The following is a 19276-nucleotide window of genomic DNA, read 5'->3' on the forward strand; positions in this document are numbered from 1 at the left end:
TTTTCTTTCGATTCTATTTCAATCAATGAACGTTATCTATTTAAGTGTGACGGGTCAGAGTTTGATAAAGAACCGGTCCTGTAAACCAGCGCTGATATACGTATGTACGCCTGATCACAAGCCGACGCATACGAGTGTATACTAATCATACGCGGAGTTTTATTTAAAAAATTCGCTGATGAACTGTGTAAATTGTCGGTGGCTATGTGCGTAGTTGTTTCATTTGCGTTAAGTTTTGATAATTAGAGAAATATGTCGAATAACTTGGTGTATTTTGAAGCGTTGTGTGGTAAGGATTCGATCGAATGGGCGTATTGGGTATGTATATTTCAACGTTTCATTTTGTTACTATTCGCCAATCCGCTGGTTTCTTATTCAGAACAAAATCCGGGTCAACGAATTTGGCAAACACTATTTTTACTCGGAAATCAGTTATTTTTGTCGCAGGAGCATTAACAAAGTAAATAGATCATACGCGTTCAAATAAGGACTCGACGATCGATTGTGAAATCGAGGATTCCGCTTATGGCAAGCGTCGATCCATTGGGTTCGCTAGTGCGGATTCGGACAGCGATGCCGTATTTCTTATCAGATTCAATAAAAATCTTTCAATAATTTCTCAGATTCTACTAATTATGCTTTAACCAATGTGCTTTGTTAGACGGGAGGGTAAAAATCTAGATGAAAGTTTATTGAATAACTGAATTCACTAAATTCCTTCGTTGTCCTAGTGTTGGTAGCCGATGGAGACCGGTTCATTACTCTTGTGCTAGAAATACCAAATTGAGGATGAATATCATACGCTACAACTGTAATGTATGCGACAAGAAATGTTCCCCCCCCCCCAAACAGAATCCCTTCCTATTCAAATTCATAGATTTACTGAGCACTAGCCCCCACTACCTCATTTGGATGTTTAGCGCAAGGAGAGGTAGTTTCTCGTTCACGAGCAACCGATACATTTAATTTTAACACTGTATCATCTAATGATCTACCTTATTAACACCATAAAAGGTATACGAATGATTGTAATATTTTGATGAATAATGCAATAACATAATATTTATTTCATCATCAATCGTAAGGAATACAAAATTACAGAAGGAATACAAGGAGCGTGACAGAATTAGTAGAATTATGATAAGGGCCTGAAAACTGAGCAGTTTACAAAACATCAAATGGATTTATCATAAAATACATATATCATATCGTTACGCACGCTATCTAGTAAGCTGGTGGTACGGGGTCCTTACTGAATAAGCTTTTTTCTAAATGAAATTGATTATTGCCGATATCAACATTGTGTGTTTCGTTTCAGAATGACAATTTGACGATATACACCGAAAATCCGGATCTCACAAAATGTTTCCAACGAACGGCTCTTCCTCTGATACCGTGTGGATTTCTGATATTGGCCCTCGCGCCTTACACTTATTATCTCATCAAAAACCACATCACGTTGCACAGATGCGGAGACGCCGGAAAACTCAATTTCTTCAAATTGGTACGATTAAAAAACGCTGGTTTAGAGACCATCAATTGTTTCTAAGGGAACGCGTATAATCTAAGACCTGGGCCCAGTTTCACAAGAGTTTAACTCAAATTTTTGGTGTAATTGCTATTGGTTACTTCATGTTTTCAATGAGGACAACAATTCAAACTTAACCGGTTTAGGCTTAAACTTTTTCGTGAAACTGGGCCCTGGTTACAATAAACACATGAATGATTTATTTTCTTACGATACGTATGCACAATATTATAAACATAATTTCTTCTAGATATAATTTCATTAATTAAAGGTACATAGATCGATAGATTCATAGGTTTTGACCACGTTATACAGTCACCTTAAAGTCGACCCGTAGCAGCCTTAAGGATCCGCGCGAACCCCTAGAATTTTCAACGTGCCTTTTTCAAAAGGGACAGACAAAAGAGAGCGGCCTAGCGTCTTATCGACAGAGCACAAAATATGCAGTTCTCAGATCAAGAAGGGCGGCGCTCATGCATTGAAAACTTTTTTGCCTTGTCTTGTTCTTATTCGGAACGTGTGGAATACCTTTTTGACTACAGGGTCAAACCGTAAACAACAAACAGGTTCAAACAAATTTGCTAGATCCTGGCTTCCGGGTCGATATGACTCTGTGATTCGATTTTCTCATTATTAAGATATATAAGTGTTTGCCATATGAAACACGCTCAAGTCCTATGTACCTATACAAACTTACAGAGTCTGCATAACAAATAACGTAAAAAAAATTGCATTTTACAACAAGAAATATAAACGGACTCAGATTTCTGGATATCTTTTTTGTATTAGATTTTAGGGGTGTTCTTGATATTTACGGCGTTGTTGGATCTATTTCGCTCAGTTGGTGAAGAAAGCAACGGCGTAAAAGTAAGACTGGTCTATTTCGTTTTACCGGCGCTTTATTCTCTCACTTTTGTAAGTATAGATAGTTTCGTTATCTTTAAATCGATCGATAATCAGTACTGCAAAACCAGTTTAAGATATAGCTCCATTCGATATGTACTATAGTTCAATTTCTAGGTCGGTACCTTCATTGTATTGAGGTCCCGTGATTAACCCAATCTAAACTCGGTGAAATCAAGTATTCGAGCTGAATGCTGTATATTAATCATAATGTAAAGCTTCAAACTGCTTCAATTGAATTTTTTTTGAGTGTTCTGGCTGATAAGAACTAAGCAGGAAGAAGGACGTTCACAGCCTAACGTGAATCATGGCTGCAAACTACTCGAATTGACATTTTTTAGATTAACTTATAAAAATATTGAGTTCAACTTCTTATTTACTGAAACCAAAGGCGTATTGCAAATTGAAGCTCGAGACTACTAGATATATACAATATATAACAAATTGAGAAATTAAGCCAAAGGTTCATAGACGATAGCTGAGTTCTATCTCCAACCTCACAATTTAAGAACAGTCTAAAGCCATTGGTACTATAGCTAATCCAACAGATCGCGACCCCATTTTGGTCCTCAATGTTCGTGCCGGTCTAAACGTATCTGGTTCTTTATAGCCAGTCTTACAACTAAAGACCCGTCTAAGCTTGTGTTGATTAACCTACTTGGTCACAAGACTGTTGACCGTTTTTGTACCTTAATTGCGCAACTGGATCCAGTTATTACGCGTGATCGTATATTATGATCTGAAGGTTTCACTGAAGAACCCTCGCATTTTTCAAAATATTAAATATTTTCAGGCGATCGCAACTCATTTAATACATTACGAATATAGAAAAGGAATTCATTCGTCCGGCGTTTTATTCATATTCTGGTTATTATTCATGTTGATCGATATCATCACAGCGCGATCTCTCATCATCGAAGCGCAACAAAAGGTAAAAATCCCTAGAATCGAAATCTCGAGCAAGACAAAAAATACCAAACGCCAGTTTCGGGTGCGCGGCAACAACATCCAGTTCCACAGTTCTCGGTAACGATTTGACTCTTGATAATCAAAGACTCTTTCACCGAGAATCTCGTGGAACCGCATTTCATATCATTATATCATTTATGGTCGACAATTTTCAAGGCATCAGTAAATGTTCAAAAGTTAGTTTTCTTGTTTATTTCAGGGAGAGATAGTCGATGTGTACAGGTTCTCGATATTCTTCGTGCATTTCGGTTTAGTTATACTACAATTCGTGCTCGTATTGGTCGTCGATCCGGGCGCCAATCGAGCTCAGATGGGATACTACACAAACCGAACCGGCGAAAGGCAACCCCTTCTCAGTCAGACTACCGATAGAAAGATCACAGTAAGCACATTGGAAGTACGGCCTCGCTTGCCAGGGTTTGATTGCCTCTCGCCGAAGCTCACACCAACACAACCCCTAGCTGCGGACCCTTCATTAGTCTGTTACATTGACCAAGATTTCTTGAGCAGACAGGTTGCCACTCACCGGTCACCAGTATATATATCTAGCCAATTTGGTGCGTTGTATCAAAAATTCATATTTTTGGTTGTATTGATAGAGCGAATCTGTCGCTGAAAAACAACGCATCTGATTGGCTTAATACGTAGACTGGTAGCCGTTGAGACCAATGAAGGGTGTGCGGCCAGGGGTTGTGTTTGTGTGAGCTTCGGCGGGAGGCAATCAAACCCTGGCAAGCAAGGATGATAGAAGTACCGCGACGTTTCGACAATATCCTTCGATTGGCGTCATCTTCAGGAATATTGAATTCGAAGTCCTTTAGTATTTCTGATGATGACTACTTAAGATATAATCGAAAATTCGAATGAATAGCTTAGGGGAACTTTCGGACCCGGGGGATGTGTAACATGTCACCGTCCCAGCTGCTTCGGTTATACATGTACTGAACATCAATTAACGCGTCGATTATTGTGATAATGGTTCCACTATAAGTAAACCCCGATGTATCCTGTGTGAAAATCTATACATTTCAGAAACCGTGCCCAGAATTGACGGCGTCTTTCCTATCCAAAATTACATTCACTTGGATAACTGGGTAGGTAAAAACGAAGGAACTAAACTCTATCCAGGTCTCTGTGACTTGAAAAGGGAAATGACGCGTGTTAAGCAAATCTTTCGAATTCACTGAATTCGAATATTGCATCGAATATCGGAAACCTTTGGTTTAGCATTAACCATTAACGAGTGCTTAGTTTCCTGACACTGACGATTAATTTCGCGCCTCGATGCAAAGAGAGTCGAACAATGATAACGAAAAAACAATCTGAAAATGTCACTGGAGCAAGTAGTTAATTCGACGTTCTATGTTCTAATAGCAGGGACGGATCCATTGCTATATTCCACTGTTCCAGAATATAGTCAGAAAAATGTGAATGACATACTTTTTAGAGGAACCTAATCTGACAGGTCCAGAATGCCTTTAGATACAGGGAAAATGAGTGATTTTTCAAATAATGAGCTTCGTCACCGGCAGATAATATTGAGCAGTAATTTTCAGGGATATAGTCAAATCTACCGGCTGGATCTGCCCCTGAATAATCATTCATCTTCAGGAATACTGGAATCTCCCGAACTGTTTTTCGTTATTATTGCCGGATTCTCTCTACATTATCGTCCACAACACGGATCCATTGTGTTTTATCAATCGTGATCACATTACATATCTTAGGTTGATGATTAAAGGCTATCGAAAATCTTTAATGTTCGCTGATCTATGGGCGCTGCGGCCGTCTGACCAGACGAAAAACATTTACCGCAGATTCGAACAGGACTGGAATAGAGAAAAACAAAAATATTCGAAAGTGTAAGATTCCATTCAGTTCAGCTTAGCGTAGCTTAGTTTAGCCTAGTTTAGTTTAGTTTAGTTTTGTTTAGGGAAACTATGTACATTTTTTCTCGTTTTTTTTTACAAAGGGCTCCGACGTACAGATTCAAGCCTACGCAGGTAATGGCAAATGGATCGGAACAGTATACATCGTACAGCAAAATGGAAACGGCCGGGACCAGAATTTACAAAACCGGAACTCCGTCATTATTCAAGACGTATTCACGCGTTTTCGGCGCGAAGTTTTACACTGCTGGCATTTTCAAACTCGTTTTTGACGCCATCAATTTGATTCAACCTCAGGTTCTTAGGTAAATATAAAGAAGAACAAATTATTTCAGCAAATTTCTATTAGTCTGAAGTAGCGTAATTTCTTATTCTATAAAAACAGAGCCTCCGGTTGATAAAACAATCGATTGGGCTTCTGCATTATGATAGCTTCACAAAGACACATTTTGGAAGAAAATATAAAATGCGAATGAACCATCATAGAAACAATCGACACGATATGTCAATGCAATGTAACCTGGGAACATGAGGATTGTTCTATAAATGTGATTTATTTCTCATATTCAGTGCCGTGATAACCTTCGTCGACAAAGACGATAACTCGTATATGTGGCAGGGTTATGTTCTTGCTGTTGCGATGTTTCTTCTGGCGTGCGTGAAAACTATATTCGGCCAATTACATTTCGATGGTTGTTACGTAACCGGAATGCGTCTACGCGGATCCATCATCGCGGCTGTCTATAGAAAAGTACGTTTCTCGTAGACCTATCCCCCCAGGACGCACCCTCATTGGTCCAGTAACTGATCGATATTCTTTGCGTGCGGTTTTTCTAGGCGTTGATATTGAGTAATTCTGCCAAAAAGACCTCGACTCAAGGTGAAATCGTGAATCTTATGGCTGTTGATTCACAAAAGCTGCAGGATATACCGAACTATCTCCACTTGGTTTGGTCGGCACCTTTAACAGTCGTCGTAGCGCTTGTTTTACTATACCAGGAATTGGGAGCGTCGGCTTTCGCCGGTTTGGGTGTTATAGTTCTTCTGATTCCAATCAACGCGTACATTGCGTCTAAAGCCAGAAAGCTTCAAGTAAGAAACTCATCTAGAAAGTTACAGTTTGCTCTCCATTATTTCTAGAAAAGAAGATGCGTCGCGAATTGAAAACTCAATTGAAAATGAATTGATTTAGTCCCCAGGTTAAAGTTGATGCCAGTCGATGAAACTGAGCCCAGAGTATTTTGGATTCTCTCAAGTTGGCAATGTTGAATCTGAGGCGCATTATGAAAGCACTTACATAAAAAAGATTTATCTAGAACTTTCTAACGCAGGATGTATGATTAGCAACGCGATAATCAGGGAAGGTTTTGAATTAAGTGAACTTGATATCTTCTAGGTCGGCCAAATGATTCATAAAGATTCAAGATTAAAAACGATGAACGAAGTTCTGAACGGCATGAAGGTAATTCGATGATAATGACTCCCCATGCAGTTTTCATAATTCAACTGGACAATTTTCAAACGGTTTGAATCTTTGTAGATATTGAAGTTGTACGCCTGGGAACCGTCGTTCGATGAGAAAATCAGCGGAATTCGAGACCGGGAAATCAAAATGTTGCGAGCGGCCGCCTACCTCAACGCATTCAGCTCCATCACTTGGTTCATCGCACCGTATTTGGTAAATTAGATTTTCAGCCATTGATAAATCAAAGAAAAAAATTAAATCTTGAAACTCAGGGTACCATAAGTCCAGGGTGGATACAAGGTTAGGGGTACCACAAGGCCGGGGATTATCGAAAGATAAATCGATAGCGCTTCGCTTCAACGAGGACGCTCCCAGTTCGAAGATCCTAGCCAAAGCGAACCGCAGAGGTGTGAAGCCAAAGAGGGTCGACATTTTTTTGAATCACATGACCATACTAGAGTTCATTGAGGCTATCTGAGTTACTCTGAAAGAATCACTGTATCCGCACCAAGCTAGCGGTGAAGCTAATAATTTCTGTGATTATATATACTTGCAATTCATTTGCGAGCCAACTCGATATTCTTAGATACGCCAAGACCCTTTCTTGTACCCATTGCCATCTGCTGAATAAGATATAATGAATGTTGAATACTAAGCTTCTTGTCCGTCCTGAAGCGGTAAAACTTGTTGTAAATGTGTAAATTGCCTTCTACTTGTTACCACCTTTGTAAGGAATGTTGAATTCTAAGCCTCTTTAATTTGATATTTTGTGGTTTGTGATGGAGGCTACATGATAATGGTTATCGCTCTATTTGCTAAAAATCTGCTGTGAATATCATTAATTCGTGGTATATTGATTTAAATACATTATGAAATGAAGATTGATTACTGTTGCAGGTGGCTTTGGCGTCGTTTGCGGTGTTTACTATGTCGAGTCCTGAAAATATACTGACGCCCAACAAAGCGTTTGTGTCGCTATCGTATTTCAACGTGATGAACTATCCGATGACTCTGTTACCGATGTCGATAGCTATGCTCGTTCAGGTAAACCATCGTTGTTGGGGGATCTTCAATCCTTCAAAATCCGGCCCCCGCAGCCAGGATTCTTCAAGGGTGGGCCTAAACTTGGCTCAAAGCGCATGGATAAGAAAAAAAAGGCAAAATTTAAATTCTATAGTGAATTTCGTAGCTTGGTTCAGGTTAGCGCACGTTTTTAGGCCTACCCTTTTCAAAAAGAAGCGAGAGGTCATTTTCTGAAGTTTTCCCCATTCCTGCCTCAGAGAGAGAGAGAGAGAGAGAGAGAGAGAGAGAGAGAGAGAGAGAGAGAGAGAGAGAGAGAGAGAGAGAGAGAGAGAGAGAGAGAGAGAGAGAGAGAGAGAGAGAGAGAGAGAGAGAGAGCGAGGTCTATTCATAGAAAATTGTACGGCCGAATTTTACACATATAAATATCATCATGAAATTCTAACTGTTTCCTGTTTCCTGAGTGGTCAACATATTGTTTTGTAATTTTGTTTTTGTTTTTTCAGGCTAACGTATCAATAAATCGTGTACATAAATTCCTGACTGCAGACGAACTCGACGAGAATACCGTTTGCCATGATAAATCCGCCAGTAAGAGAACCCTCTCGAAGCGAGAGCGAAATTTGAAAACTATCAAATAAATCGTTTTCCTCAGAATATAATCTGGCAACTTGTTTCATTGCCCCCATTGTTAATGATCGTTTTTTTTTTTACTTGACTACATTGCCGTATTTCAAATTCCAGAGCACCCGATTTCAGTAAAAGACGGATATTTCAGTTGGGATAAAGATGAACCGGACAATCTTCGCAAGTAAGTTAACTTCAAGGACGGATTTAGATAATGTCCAAATGGGGCCAGGCTCCCTTGATCTGTACAAAATGTCAACCTGGAGCATTCCTCATCTGCCTTTTCCGATGAAAATACTGTATTTGAGAATGTATTTGAAGTTTTGATAAACTTTCGGAATTGTAGCTTGAATTATATCTTAAACGATTTTTAGTGTGGCACGTCTTATCTACACACTAGGTGAATTACAACACGAACACAAAATGCGATAATGGGATATTTCTTTAAACTTTATTTTTCAGTATCAATATCGATATAGAAGATGGCAGTTTAGTAGCGGTTGTTGGTACGGTTGGTTGCGGAAAATCTTCGTTGATATCCGCATTCTTAGGAGACATGTATAAAACCGCCGGTTCAGTTAATGTTCGGGTGAGTAATTTTTATTTCATAGTTTTGATATTTTTTTGAGATTGCTTTAAAACGTCCTCGTATACATAAGAGAGGCACGGCACGGCACGGCACGGCACGGCACGGCACGGTTCGGTACGGTACGGCACGGTACGGTACGGATAGACCCATTTTTCTGATCATTAAACTGATACTGATCTATCTATTTGTTCGTTATTATAGGGATCCATTGCCTACGTACCGCAACAGGCCTGGTTACTAAACGCCACCCTCGAAAACAACATCCTATTCAGCAAAGACATGAACCGGACTAAATACGAAAACGTAATACACGCGTGCGCATTGACGCCCGATCTGAAAATCTTGCCCGGGGGAGACCAGACTGAGATTGGGGATAAGGTAACAGAAAACAGTTAATTTTGATATTTCACATTTCATCTTCAACGATTTCAATGTCACATTCAATGTCACAATCTTTTGGAGCGGGAATGATCATGCGCCTTTTGACTATTTAAAGTCGAACAGGATTTTTTAGAAATATATATCGTTTTTTAGGGTATAAATTTAAGCGGAGGTCAAAAACAACGAGTTAGTTTAGCTCGAGCAGTTTATCAGTCGTCAGAGATCTATCTACTAGACGATCCATTGAGCGCTGTCGATTCGCACGTTGGTAAACATATATTCGAAAAGGTCATTTCAAACGATGGACTCCTAGCCGGCAAAGTAGGTCAATCAAGAAATCATATTTTTTACGATCTATTCGTTGTATTTGAAATGATAAAGAAAATAAGAAGATATACAAATATACAAAACTAAAATATATGAACGACTTATATCAAAAAAGACCCTCAGAGAATGTTCCATAGCTCCGTTCGAAGTCGGTGTAGGGAGCTAATTTTCTAGGAGATTGCAGACGGGGATGTTGGGTAGCTACCCACAGAAAATAATACATGTGCAGCCATTAGAGAGAAACAGAGCATGGCTGAATTCTAACAAATTTCTGCTTGCGCAAAACTGACCACAAAATTATAAAAGAAGAATTTACAGAATTCCTTGTCAATTTTTACCTTACAAAAGTGCTTACTTTTGTCTCAGTCTTATTCTATAAGACCGGATCATTACTATATGAACCCCGCCGAGACCATTGTTGAACTTGAAGATATAACTGAAACTGAGAATGAATTCAATATCTTTTCATTTGTCAGACTCGAATATTAGTGACGCACGGTTTGAGCTATCTGCCACGGGTTGATCAGATTATCGTTTTGAAAGACGGAGAAGTGTCCGAATACGGAACATACCAAGAGTTACTCGGTCATGATGGCGCGTTCGCCGAATTCGTTAAAACGTTTCTTCAACAGCAGGACGAGGAAGGAGAAAGCGATTCCGATCCGGAGGGTAACTGATTCTTAGGATCTTAATCATTAATCACTCGTGCGTTATGGTGGCTGATTGGGCACACCATGCATTATTTTTTCTAGCCAATTCTTGACCAAAAATTGAATGTTTAAAATACGATTGTTTTAAGCTACGTATAAACTGAAAAGTGAAAAGTAAAGATCCTTTTTTTCATTTTTTCATAGGTTTTTTACACATTGTTTATCTTTTTTTAATCTACGTAATTTTACGCTACTTAAAACCATCCGATTGTTTTAACGTAGAATTCACGCGGCGTAAAAACAATCGTATTTTGAGAATACAATTTTTGTCAAGATTCAGCGACGAGAAAAATAATGCAGCCGATGTCGCTAATCAGCCGGCGTATAGGTACAGCGTGTTAAACGAAGAACAAAACAACTTTGAATTGCGAAATAGGTCAAGTTTTACTTTATTACATTTTTTTCATGAAGATGTGGAGATCAAGCGGGATTTACGTCGTCGAATTTCTCACATATCCGGAGGGGAAAGTGGATTGGAAAGCGCCAGTGATATAGGAGCGGCAAGCGCCTCTAACATTTCTGGCACCGAGGACGGTAGAGTGCGACGCAGGTAACTTACAACCGGTATAAGTCATAACATTAGGACTAAGATCCGTGATTAGTTTAGGGACTGATATTAATCCCAGTATTACAGAGTTCATGAGCAAAGCCTACAGTTCATGATGGAACAGATCAAGTTTTGACGAAAAGAGAAAATGAAAAATGAAACCAAAAAACATGATAATCAAAACTTCGAAACTGTAAAGAGTATCAACTGTGGGCTTTGCTCAGCTTTGCTCATCAGACTATTGATCCATTTCTCAATGGATGCGACCATGGTCCTTATGGTCTCGATGGATGAGGCTTGATTTTCTGAGATTAGTTCTGCGTCCCCAAAAATCGCACCATGCTTTTGTTGTTGAGACTCCTCGTGAGGCCGGCATGTTGATAATGTTTTCTTAGTCGAGAATAAGCATCTGACGAAAGATTGAAAATGTTAACCACGAATCTTATAGCTTATATGATAAATGAGCAATGCAAAATATGTGTTAATTGATTTCGGAGATATTACATGAATCATACTTGATAAGTACGTTAACCCACGATTCGGGGAATTTTATTTACACGTCGAGCTCACACGTTTTCTCATCACGTTCAGAACATTAAGAACCGAAAATTTGTGTATGCAAAATATGTGTAAATTGATTTCGCAGATAACATGAATCATACTATATAAGTACATTAACCCACGATTCGGGGAATATTTAATTTACACGTCGAGCTCACACGTTTTCTCATCACGTTCAGAACATATATTTGAAGAACCGAAAATATGTTTGAGAGAAGAAACGTATTGAGGTTACATGTTTGTGTTATTCAGGCGTCGACGCACGAAGAAAGATCGAGATGCGGCAAGTGAAGATACCGTTAAACCGATCAAAAACACCAGGTTGACGGTTGATGAAACTGAGGAAACTGGACAGGTGAACATAGCGAATAAGTATCCCTAAAGCCCGACGCACACGATGCACAGAAACACGTAAACAAGAACAGAAACATGTTTACGAGCGTTTCCCTGGGTCAGGGTTCTTACGAAGTTTGGAAAGTATTGGAAAGTTATTGAAAATTGTAATTGTTTTCGAGGCCCTTGAAAAAAGCTATGGAAATTTTGTTTTTTCTGTATGGCTGTGGAAAACGTATGGGAAATCAGAAAATAATCTCAATATGAAACTTCTATTTTGAGGCTATTTGGGGCTATATGCCTAAATGTCTTACTACGGTGGCGATAACACACTTTATGAGAACACTATGTCGATGGAATTGATAATCCGCACTTTTTTACTTAGTGGGCCTACGTACATAACCTGTTCCAGGTTGGCGATATGTAACTTGGGGTACGGATATAATCTGGGTATGTAAAAGGTATGGAAAAGCGATACGGTTTCGAGAACTTCTGTGTTTCTGTGTTTCCTTGCGTCCTGTGCGTTAGGCTTGATCGAGGTCCTGCAGCGATGTGCTCTTCCGACTTGACTGCGCTTTATTTTTCAGGTGAAGGGAGCTATATATTTAGCTTACATCCGATCAATGGGAATGATGGTGTTCGTATGTTTGATAATCACGTATTTGCTGTATATCGCCGGTAACATCGGTACAAACATCTGGCTAGCTTACTGGAGTAACGATGCTTTGGATAAGAATTCCACCGACGAAGAACGCGATCAGTTGTTGGACCTGAGATTAGGGGTTTACGGCGCATTCGGAGTAGCAAACGGTAACGAGCATCCACGGCGCCCCATATAGTTTGTCTTTCGTGATAAAGGGCGTTTCCGGAATGTCTTAAAGCGAGTCGTTATATATAACTATCTAGTTGGGAAAAGGTGACTTTGAGTGACCTCCCCCTAAAAACTTTCTTAAATAGGGATGCCTTTCTGGACGCAAAATGAGCGCACTGGACAAGAGTTTTTTCTTATCAAATGCGCAGTGATATTGAACACGAGCGCTTCTTATTTTCAAAATGGGGCGATAAGCCCCCAGCAAACCCCTAGTACCGAAAACTAGTACTGCAAAGTATAAATTTTCTATTTTATGCCAAATCTTCTGAGGCCGAGTGACTTCATTCAGCAATTATGTTGAAATCATCCCCCAGGCATAACTCCACAGTTCTTTAGGAGGCAGTCGAAAAAGATGATTGTATTCATCGATGATTATTCTATGGTCTAATTAAGGATGTTGATATGCTAATGTCTGAACCTTCTTTGAAAAAAAAAACTCATCGGAACTTTTCAGAAAGTTCTGTTGCGTGTTCTCTAAAAGTTGCATATTTCCGTCCAACGTTCAACATCTCTCTAACTTCATCGTTCTCTCGTTTTTCGTTTCAGCTCTGTTCATTTTCATGCAGTCGTTATCGATCGCTGTAGGAAGCATCAGCGCGTCTGTGTATTTGCATAAACGTATTCTGCAACGATTGTTAAAAGCCCCGATGTCGTTTTACGACACTACTCCGCTCGGTCGAATTCTCAATCGCGTCTCGAAAGATATCGATATCGTCGATATAAACATTCCGTTGATGTTTCGTATATTCCTGGCCACTCTAGCGCAGGTTATAAGCACGCTGGTCATCATTATGATATCTACCTGGCAGTTCGTTATCGCGTTAGTGCCTTTGATTATCCTCTACTATTTTGCACAGGTGAGATACGATCACCACTGGAGATCCAGGACCCACTTTCCCCACAAGATGGCGGGATTTCCCTTTTTTCTATGAAAGAGAGAATATCGGGACGGCTGCCTTCCATGGGAGTCGGGATTACCTTGTTGCAAAAACCGCAAATCAAATCAATCATTAGAATAAAGTTTTAGGTCGGAAAATTGATATTTTTAATATCTAATTCTTCAGAGATTTTATATTCGAACTTCGCGTCAGTTGAAGAGAATTGATTCGGTGAGAAGGTCGCCTATCTATAGCCACTTCGGTACGACATTAGCCGGTGTAAGCAGTATCAGAGCTTATAACCAGGATGAAAGATTCATCAAAATGTCAGATGAACTGGTCGACGAAAACCAGATGGCCTGGTATCCGAATATCGTATCAAACAGGTGAAATACCATCCTCCCTCTGCAGGGACTCGAACCTGATGGCATCGCTACACTCAGCCACGGCACGAAACCCTGCATCAGTAGACCGGGTGCGCAGGTACATGCGCAGCTTTCCGAACGAAAACTGGCGGCACCAATCAGATTGCTCGTTGTATAATCGTTGAGGCAAATTTCAAGGAAGAACTATAAATGGGAAAACCCGGGCTAAAATAAAACTGGATTTCTGATTGGCTAAAAATCACATCATCTGAACTGCGCATGTATCTGCGCACACGGTCGATAATGGCAGGGTTTCGTGCCGTGGCAATCTCGATGCCATCAGGTTCGAATCCCTGCCGGGGGAGGATGGTGAAATACCAAATAATCTCGATTAGACATGTCCCGATGAAGGGCATGCGAGCTGTGTGGACGATCAGTCCTTGTAAATGTGATGAAATGTATAATAGTGTTTGTGTAGATCATTATACAAATTTCGGGCAATAAGAAATTTGAAGTATAGCGATAAAATAGAGAATATCTTAAGACTACCGATTGATACCCTCAAATTGATACCTCAATTCTGTAACAGCGCGTTGTAACCGTGAACTGAAAGGTTTCATATATTTTCAGGTGGCTTGGTATTTGTTTAGAAAGTGTAGGCAATTTAGTTATACTATTCGCTGCCGTTTTTGCCGTGTTGAGTAAAGGATCTCAGATTTCGGGTCTCCTCGGACTTTCTGTAACGTACGCCCTGCAGGTAACCTTTTTTCAAAGCAATCTTAACAGAATCCTTTTCATCGGTTAGATCGCTATCAAAATATTCTCAAAATGTGAAGTGGTAGAAATTCGCAATACCATTCCGCTACCCATACCCATGTTTGGGTAGCTAATGATAATGGATTTGATACGATCATTCTGAAATAGTTTTTCCGTCTAACAGCGTTACCCGACATTATATCGTTGGTTCGGGTCAAATGCCCTCTAAATCTTTCGGTTTTTTTTTTCTATTTTCGATATAGGTGACAGGATCATTGAATTTCATGGTTCGTTGTTTCTGTGATTTGGAGACGTACACGGTGTCAGTGGAGCGTATTATAGAATATACACGCATTCGATCAGAGGTAAAACAGAAATAAACGAATAAAAAGGAAAATAGAAATTCATTATGTCAATGATGAATTATGACGTAAATAATATGATATCAAGAATGATCAATTTAATGATTCTGAATTTGTCTCCATCTCTACGCTTTACAATGTGGAAGTTCTTCAACTTTTATGTGATAAATGTAGTGATGAGTGTATCATTGAATTTTACTTGTCGGTAAAGAAATGCACTAAATAATTGTGAAACAATAATTACGATAACAATATATCGACTATTGAATTGCAATCAGCCTAATGCCGATATTGATGACGTGGTGCACATGAACTCAAAAGATATCCTAAATTGTCGTTAAAATTCATCATTCAAAAAAAGACATGAAACAGAAATGGAAAATGACAGTCATGAAATATGACGCGGTGACGTGTGTCGAAGAAAAATAGAAACCGCAAAAAGATCCGTGGAAAGACCAACGTGCCCGTCTAGTACAACTGGACTGACTTCACGATCCCAATCATGTGATCTTTCTTCCAATAGTTGTGTAGTAATTACAATAGTCGTTACAAGAGACGGAAATTCATTGCTAGTATAGAATATTATATATAGTTCAAGTCGGTGCGTATGGAAAGTGCAGCTAGGATAGACGTCAGTCTTTCTAAGCCGTGTCACACAGCAACCACGCCACACTCCTTGCGCTCACGCAACATTCGCACAAAATGTAATGAGTACATAACTTAAAAACTTAACATCAAGGACCAATCACAAAAGAATCCCCCGATGCCCCCAGGACTCTTTTCTGTGGATTCGCAAAACTCCTGTCTTTTCTGCTTACGTTTTTGGGTAAAATCATATTATTTTCCTGAATAGCGCCAGTTCGTTTCTTGAATTTACCGAATCATTTTGACAGGCGGATTGGGTTAAACCTTACAGAAGAACTCCCGATAGTTGGCCCGAACAGGGAAGAGTTGAATTCAAAGACTACAGCGTCCGGTACCGTCCAGGGCTGGATCTAGTGTTGAAAGATGTCAACGCGATCGTCGAACCCGGAGAAAAGGTGATTCTATAATTCTGATAGAAGAATTCATAAATTCAAAAGATTAAAAATGAAATTTATCAATCAAGATTAAAAGTCAAAGTTAAAAGACACGACGTTTCGGACTTTCTTCCCTGGCGATGGTCCAGAAAGCGTACGAAACGTTCTATCTCATGAATTATAATCTTGGTAAATAGATTTCGATTTTAATCTCATAAATCAGTTTGATATTTCGTCTCTGCTGTTACGTTCATTTTTTCTGATTCGATTTCTGATCCATTAAAGATGCGCCCGTCGTTAACAAATATTCAAACCTTTTAACGATATTTTACTTCTCGTAACCATTTCAGGTTGGAATAGTGGGTAGAACAGGCGCTGGTAAATCCTCGCTTACCCTGGGACTGTTTCGTATAATTGAAGCGGCGGGAGGTTCAATAATCATAGACGGCCAGACTATTTCGCGTTTAGGACTCCACGACCTTAGAAACGGCTTGACCATTATACCACAGGTAATGAGCTCGATCCTAGATCTAAGTAATAATTACCCTTTTCACACGTCGAATGCTTTATCAGTGCCTTAATCAGATACACTTATAATGATTAGGTGTTGATACATTCATGAGTTAGAAATTAATTCAGGATGTCCAAAATCTAAAGATTAATCCAAAACGTCATCCTGGATGTCCGAAATCTACTATTCTGAGATAATGGCTTTATTGCTAATGATTGCTAAACTTAAAATTGCAACGTTCATAATTGGGTTTTTCAACTCATCGGTTCCTTACGGCAGTATCCCGACGACGGTTAAATTCGTCTTGTGTTGTAGTTCCCATGAACAAATTAATCTTAATGGAACTTGCACAAATAAACAAATAGACAAATTATTTCTAAATAATGGCTATTTTTCTGCGCGAAAAATTGGTATGATTGTCATCGGGATCCAGTCCCACACTTTTGAGTTATCTCTTAGCTTTAGAACTAGTTCATTTTCAATGAGTTAAGCCTGAGTCAAATTTTAACTCACAACTGTGGATACTGCCGGAATTCCGTGATAGATCGAGATCGCCTCGCATCTGAGCTGGTTAGATTGGACGTATTCGTAGGTTGTAAGTAAGCTAGCTGAACGATTTCTCTTCTCAGGAACCGGTGCTCTTTTCGGGCTCTTTAAGAAGTAACTTGGATCCGTTTGACAGATACGGTGACGATCAACTGTGGAAAGCGTTGGAAATGTCTCACCTACGATCGTTTGTGAAAGGTTCGACCGGTCAGTTAGAGTATATTTGCAGCGAAGGCGGAGAAAATCTTAGGTAATTACGCTATAGTTGAATAAAATGATATCCTGCTATAACGATGAAGAAAACTGACATTTCAACTTAGTTCTATGAGCCATTTCTGATAATATGTTACTGTTGTTACGTTATTGCATGCGGTCATGTTATATTATGTTATGTTATGTTATGACATAAACAGTCTGTGGCTATGGAAACCAATTAGCGCGTCCTCTAAAAATGTTGTTCGACATTCAGATCCTGGTTCGGTTTAACAACCTTGGATTGCTACATGAGTGATGTAAATTGGGAAACTTTGGTTGAGAAAATTCTTGAAATAAATATACGATACGCGCTTAGCCTTAGCCTGATCGGGTTGCGGTCCCATCAACGAAGTCCACCAAACGTGCTTTACACAAACACTCCAATGTTAATGTTTTTGTGTTTCAGTGTTGGGCAGAGACAGCTTCTCTGTTTGGCTCGTGCTTTGTTGCGTAAAAGCAAAATACTCGTATTGGACGAGGCAACTGCGGCAGTCGACCTCGAAACGGACGACCTGATTCAGACGACCATACGTAAAATTTTTGATGACTGTACCGTGTTAACTATCGCTCATAGACTGAATACCATCATGGATTATGACAAGTAAGCTTATTTTTTCATGTGCTTATTTTGTATTTTATATGTACAAGACTTCGCCATGACGGTTCCGGCATCGCTACTTACTGCGACTAGCGACGATTCCGCATTAAGGAGTGCCACAGTAGCGATTACTCGGGGACTGCTTCCCTTCATATAAATTCGAATCAACTTTTCTCATTAGTAAATCAATTTTCATCGATTTTCATATTTAAACGAGTTATCACCAATACTCATCGATATCCTGTATTTCCCGATAGTTTCGCACCTTCACTTACACTGGCAGGCGAGTTTTTCGGTCACGCTTGTATATCGGAAAGGGGGAATCCAATGAAACCGCGGGGAGTCTAGTGAAGGTTCGAAATCGTCGCAGGGAACACAGAATTCTAATCGTTTTTTTTTTCGTTTTGGGAAAACGTTAGATAATTCTCTAATGTAACTATTATGATTGATAAGTACGTATTAAAGCGTTGTTTAATTGATGTTTCGTTCGCAGGGTTATGGTACTCGATAAAGGGCGGATTAAAGAATTCGACGAACCGAAGAACTTATTAAACGATAAACGAACTATTTTTTACGGAATGGCGCGAGATGCTGGCCTCGTATGAGAAACGATCGATTCCACTTATAAGCAGAGCTAGGACTGGTTCCGGGTCCAGACCCTCCTAAGACTGAGATCGCCAAAACCAGCAAATTTGACGTTCATTCTTTCTCGGAAATTGTTTCTTTCCTGATGTACTCACTGAGACCATTTTAACAACGAACGTGGTCCGTCGCTTACGACCTTGAGCGCCGTAGCTGCTTCATCCGAGGAACGCGCTCACATTTCTTCAAGACCCCAGCCTTCCTACTTTACAAGATCTGCCCCGTCCACGCCTACCGCAGTTCGAGTTAAAGCCTGTCTCTCTTGCATGAGTATATTTAAGTAATGGCATACATACCTAAATGTTGTATCAATTTGTATATTGAGGAAACTCATATGAAATTACGAGATAGTTACGTAGCACAACGCATTATAGAAAATAATATCATGAAACATAGAAATTTAATAACTTGTTTTTTCCTTTCTACTGACGGTGTCGTGGTTTCGAAATGTTATTTTACGTGTTCTCCGTGTTTCGCTGATAACAATAAATTCATATTGTTCGAAGGGATGATATCTTCCTTACAATAAAAATCGTATCGTTTAACAGTCCCTGGGATATTTCCTAAATCTCATTGTCATAGTGATAATATACTGAATCGATAAGATGCTGTTTCTATAACTAT

At 39.5% G+C, this 19276-nt stretch overlaps 1 protein-coding gene across 2 annotated transcripts; it reads left to right on the forward strand.

The window, feature by feature from the left end:
- The first annotated feature begins 125 nt into the window (after window positions 1–125).
- LOC141904176 (multidrug resistance-associated protein 1-like) lies at window positions 126–19080 on the forward strand. 2 transcript variants are annotated; one of them, XM_074792720.1, is made up of 31 exons: window positions 126–318; window positions 1319–1504; window positions 2318–2443; window positions 3225–3362; window positions 3600–3782; window positions 4433–4494; window positions 5128–5262; window positions 5373–5594; window positions 5860–6040; window positions 6127–6381; window positions 6686–6751; window positions 6830–6967; window positions 7652–7798; window positions 8281–8365; window positions 8519–8585; window positions 8864–8990; window positions 9192–9368; window positions 9525–9692; window positions 10175–10367; window positions 10820–10958; window positions 11769–11871; window positions 12437–12659; window positions 13267–13577; window positions 13785–13984; window positions 14594–14720; window positions 14983–15084; window positions 15975–16121; window positions 16451–16609; window positions 17241–17407; window positions 17819–18013; window positions 18504–19080. In XM_074792720.1, the coding sequence occupies exons 1-31, from the start codon at window positions 253–255 to the stop codon at window positions 18613–18615; spliced, it is 4707 nt and encodes a 1568-aa protein (XP_074648821.1). In that variant the 5' UTR covers window positions 126–252; the 3' UTR covers window positions 18616–19080. The 2 variants fall into 2 exon arrangements, with proteins under 2 accessions (XP_074648821.1, XP_074648822.1); XM_074792721.1 differs by lacking the exons at window positions 126–318; window positions 1319–1504 and adding an exon at window positions 1989–2094 and having other exon boundaries at window positions 18504–19079.
- The last annotated feature ends 196 nt before the right edge of the window (window positions 19081–19276 follow it).

The sequence above is a fragment of the Tubulanus polymorphus genome, chromosome 4, assembly GCF_964204645.1.
Source record: "Tubulanus polymorphus chromosome 4, tnTubPoly1.2, whole genome shotgun sequence".
In the NCBI taxonomy this organism is placed as follows: domain Eukaryota; kingdom Metazoa; phylum Nemertea; class Palaeonemertea; order Tubulaniformes; family Tubulanidae; genus Tubulanus; species Tubulanus polymorphus.

What these genes read in the sequence shown, in the direction of transcription:
- LOC141904176 (XM_074792720.1), top strand. Translation starts at nt 253, where the DNA reads ATGTCGAATAACTTGGTGTATTTTGAAGCGTTGTGTGGTAAGGATTCG. An exon ending in TCATCGAAGCGCAACAAAAG is followed by an intron (nt 3,363 to 3,599) that starts GTAAAAATCCCT and finishes TGTTTATTTCAG; the next exon opens with GGAGAGATAGTCGATGTGTA. An exon ending in GACGGTAGAGTGCGACGCAG is followed by an intron (nt 10,959 to 11,768) that starts GTAACTTACAAC and finishes TGTGTTATTCAG; the next exon opens with GCGTCGACGCACGAAGAAAG.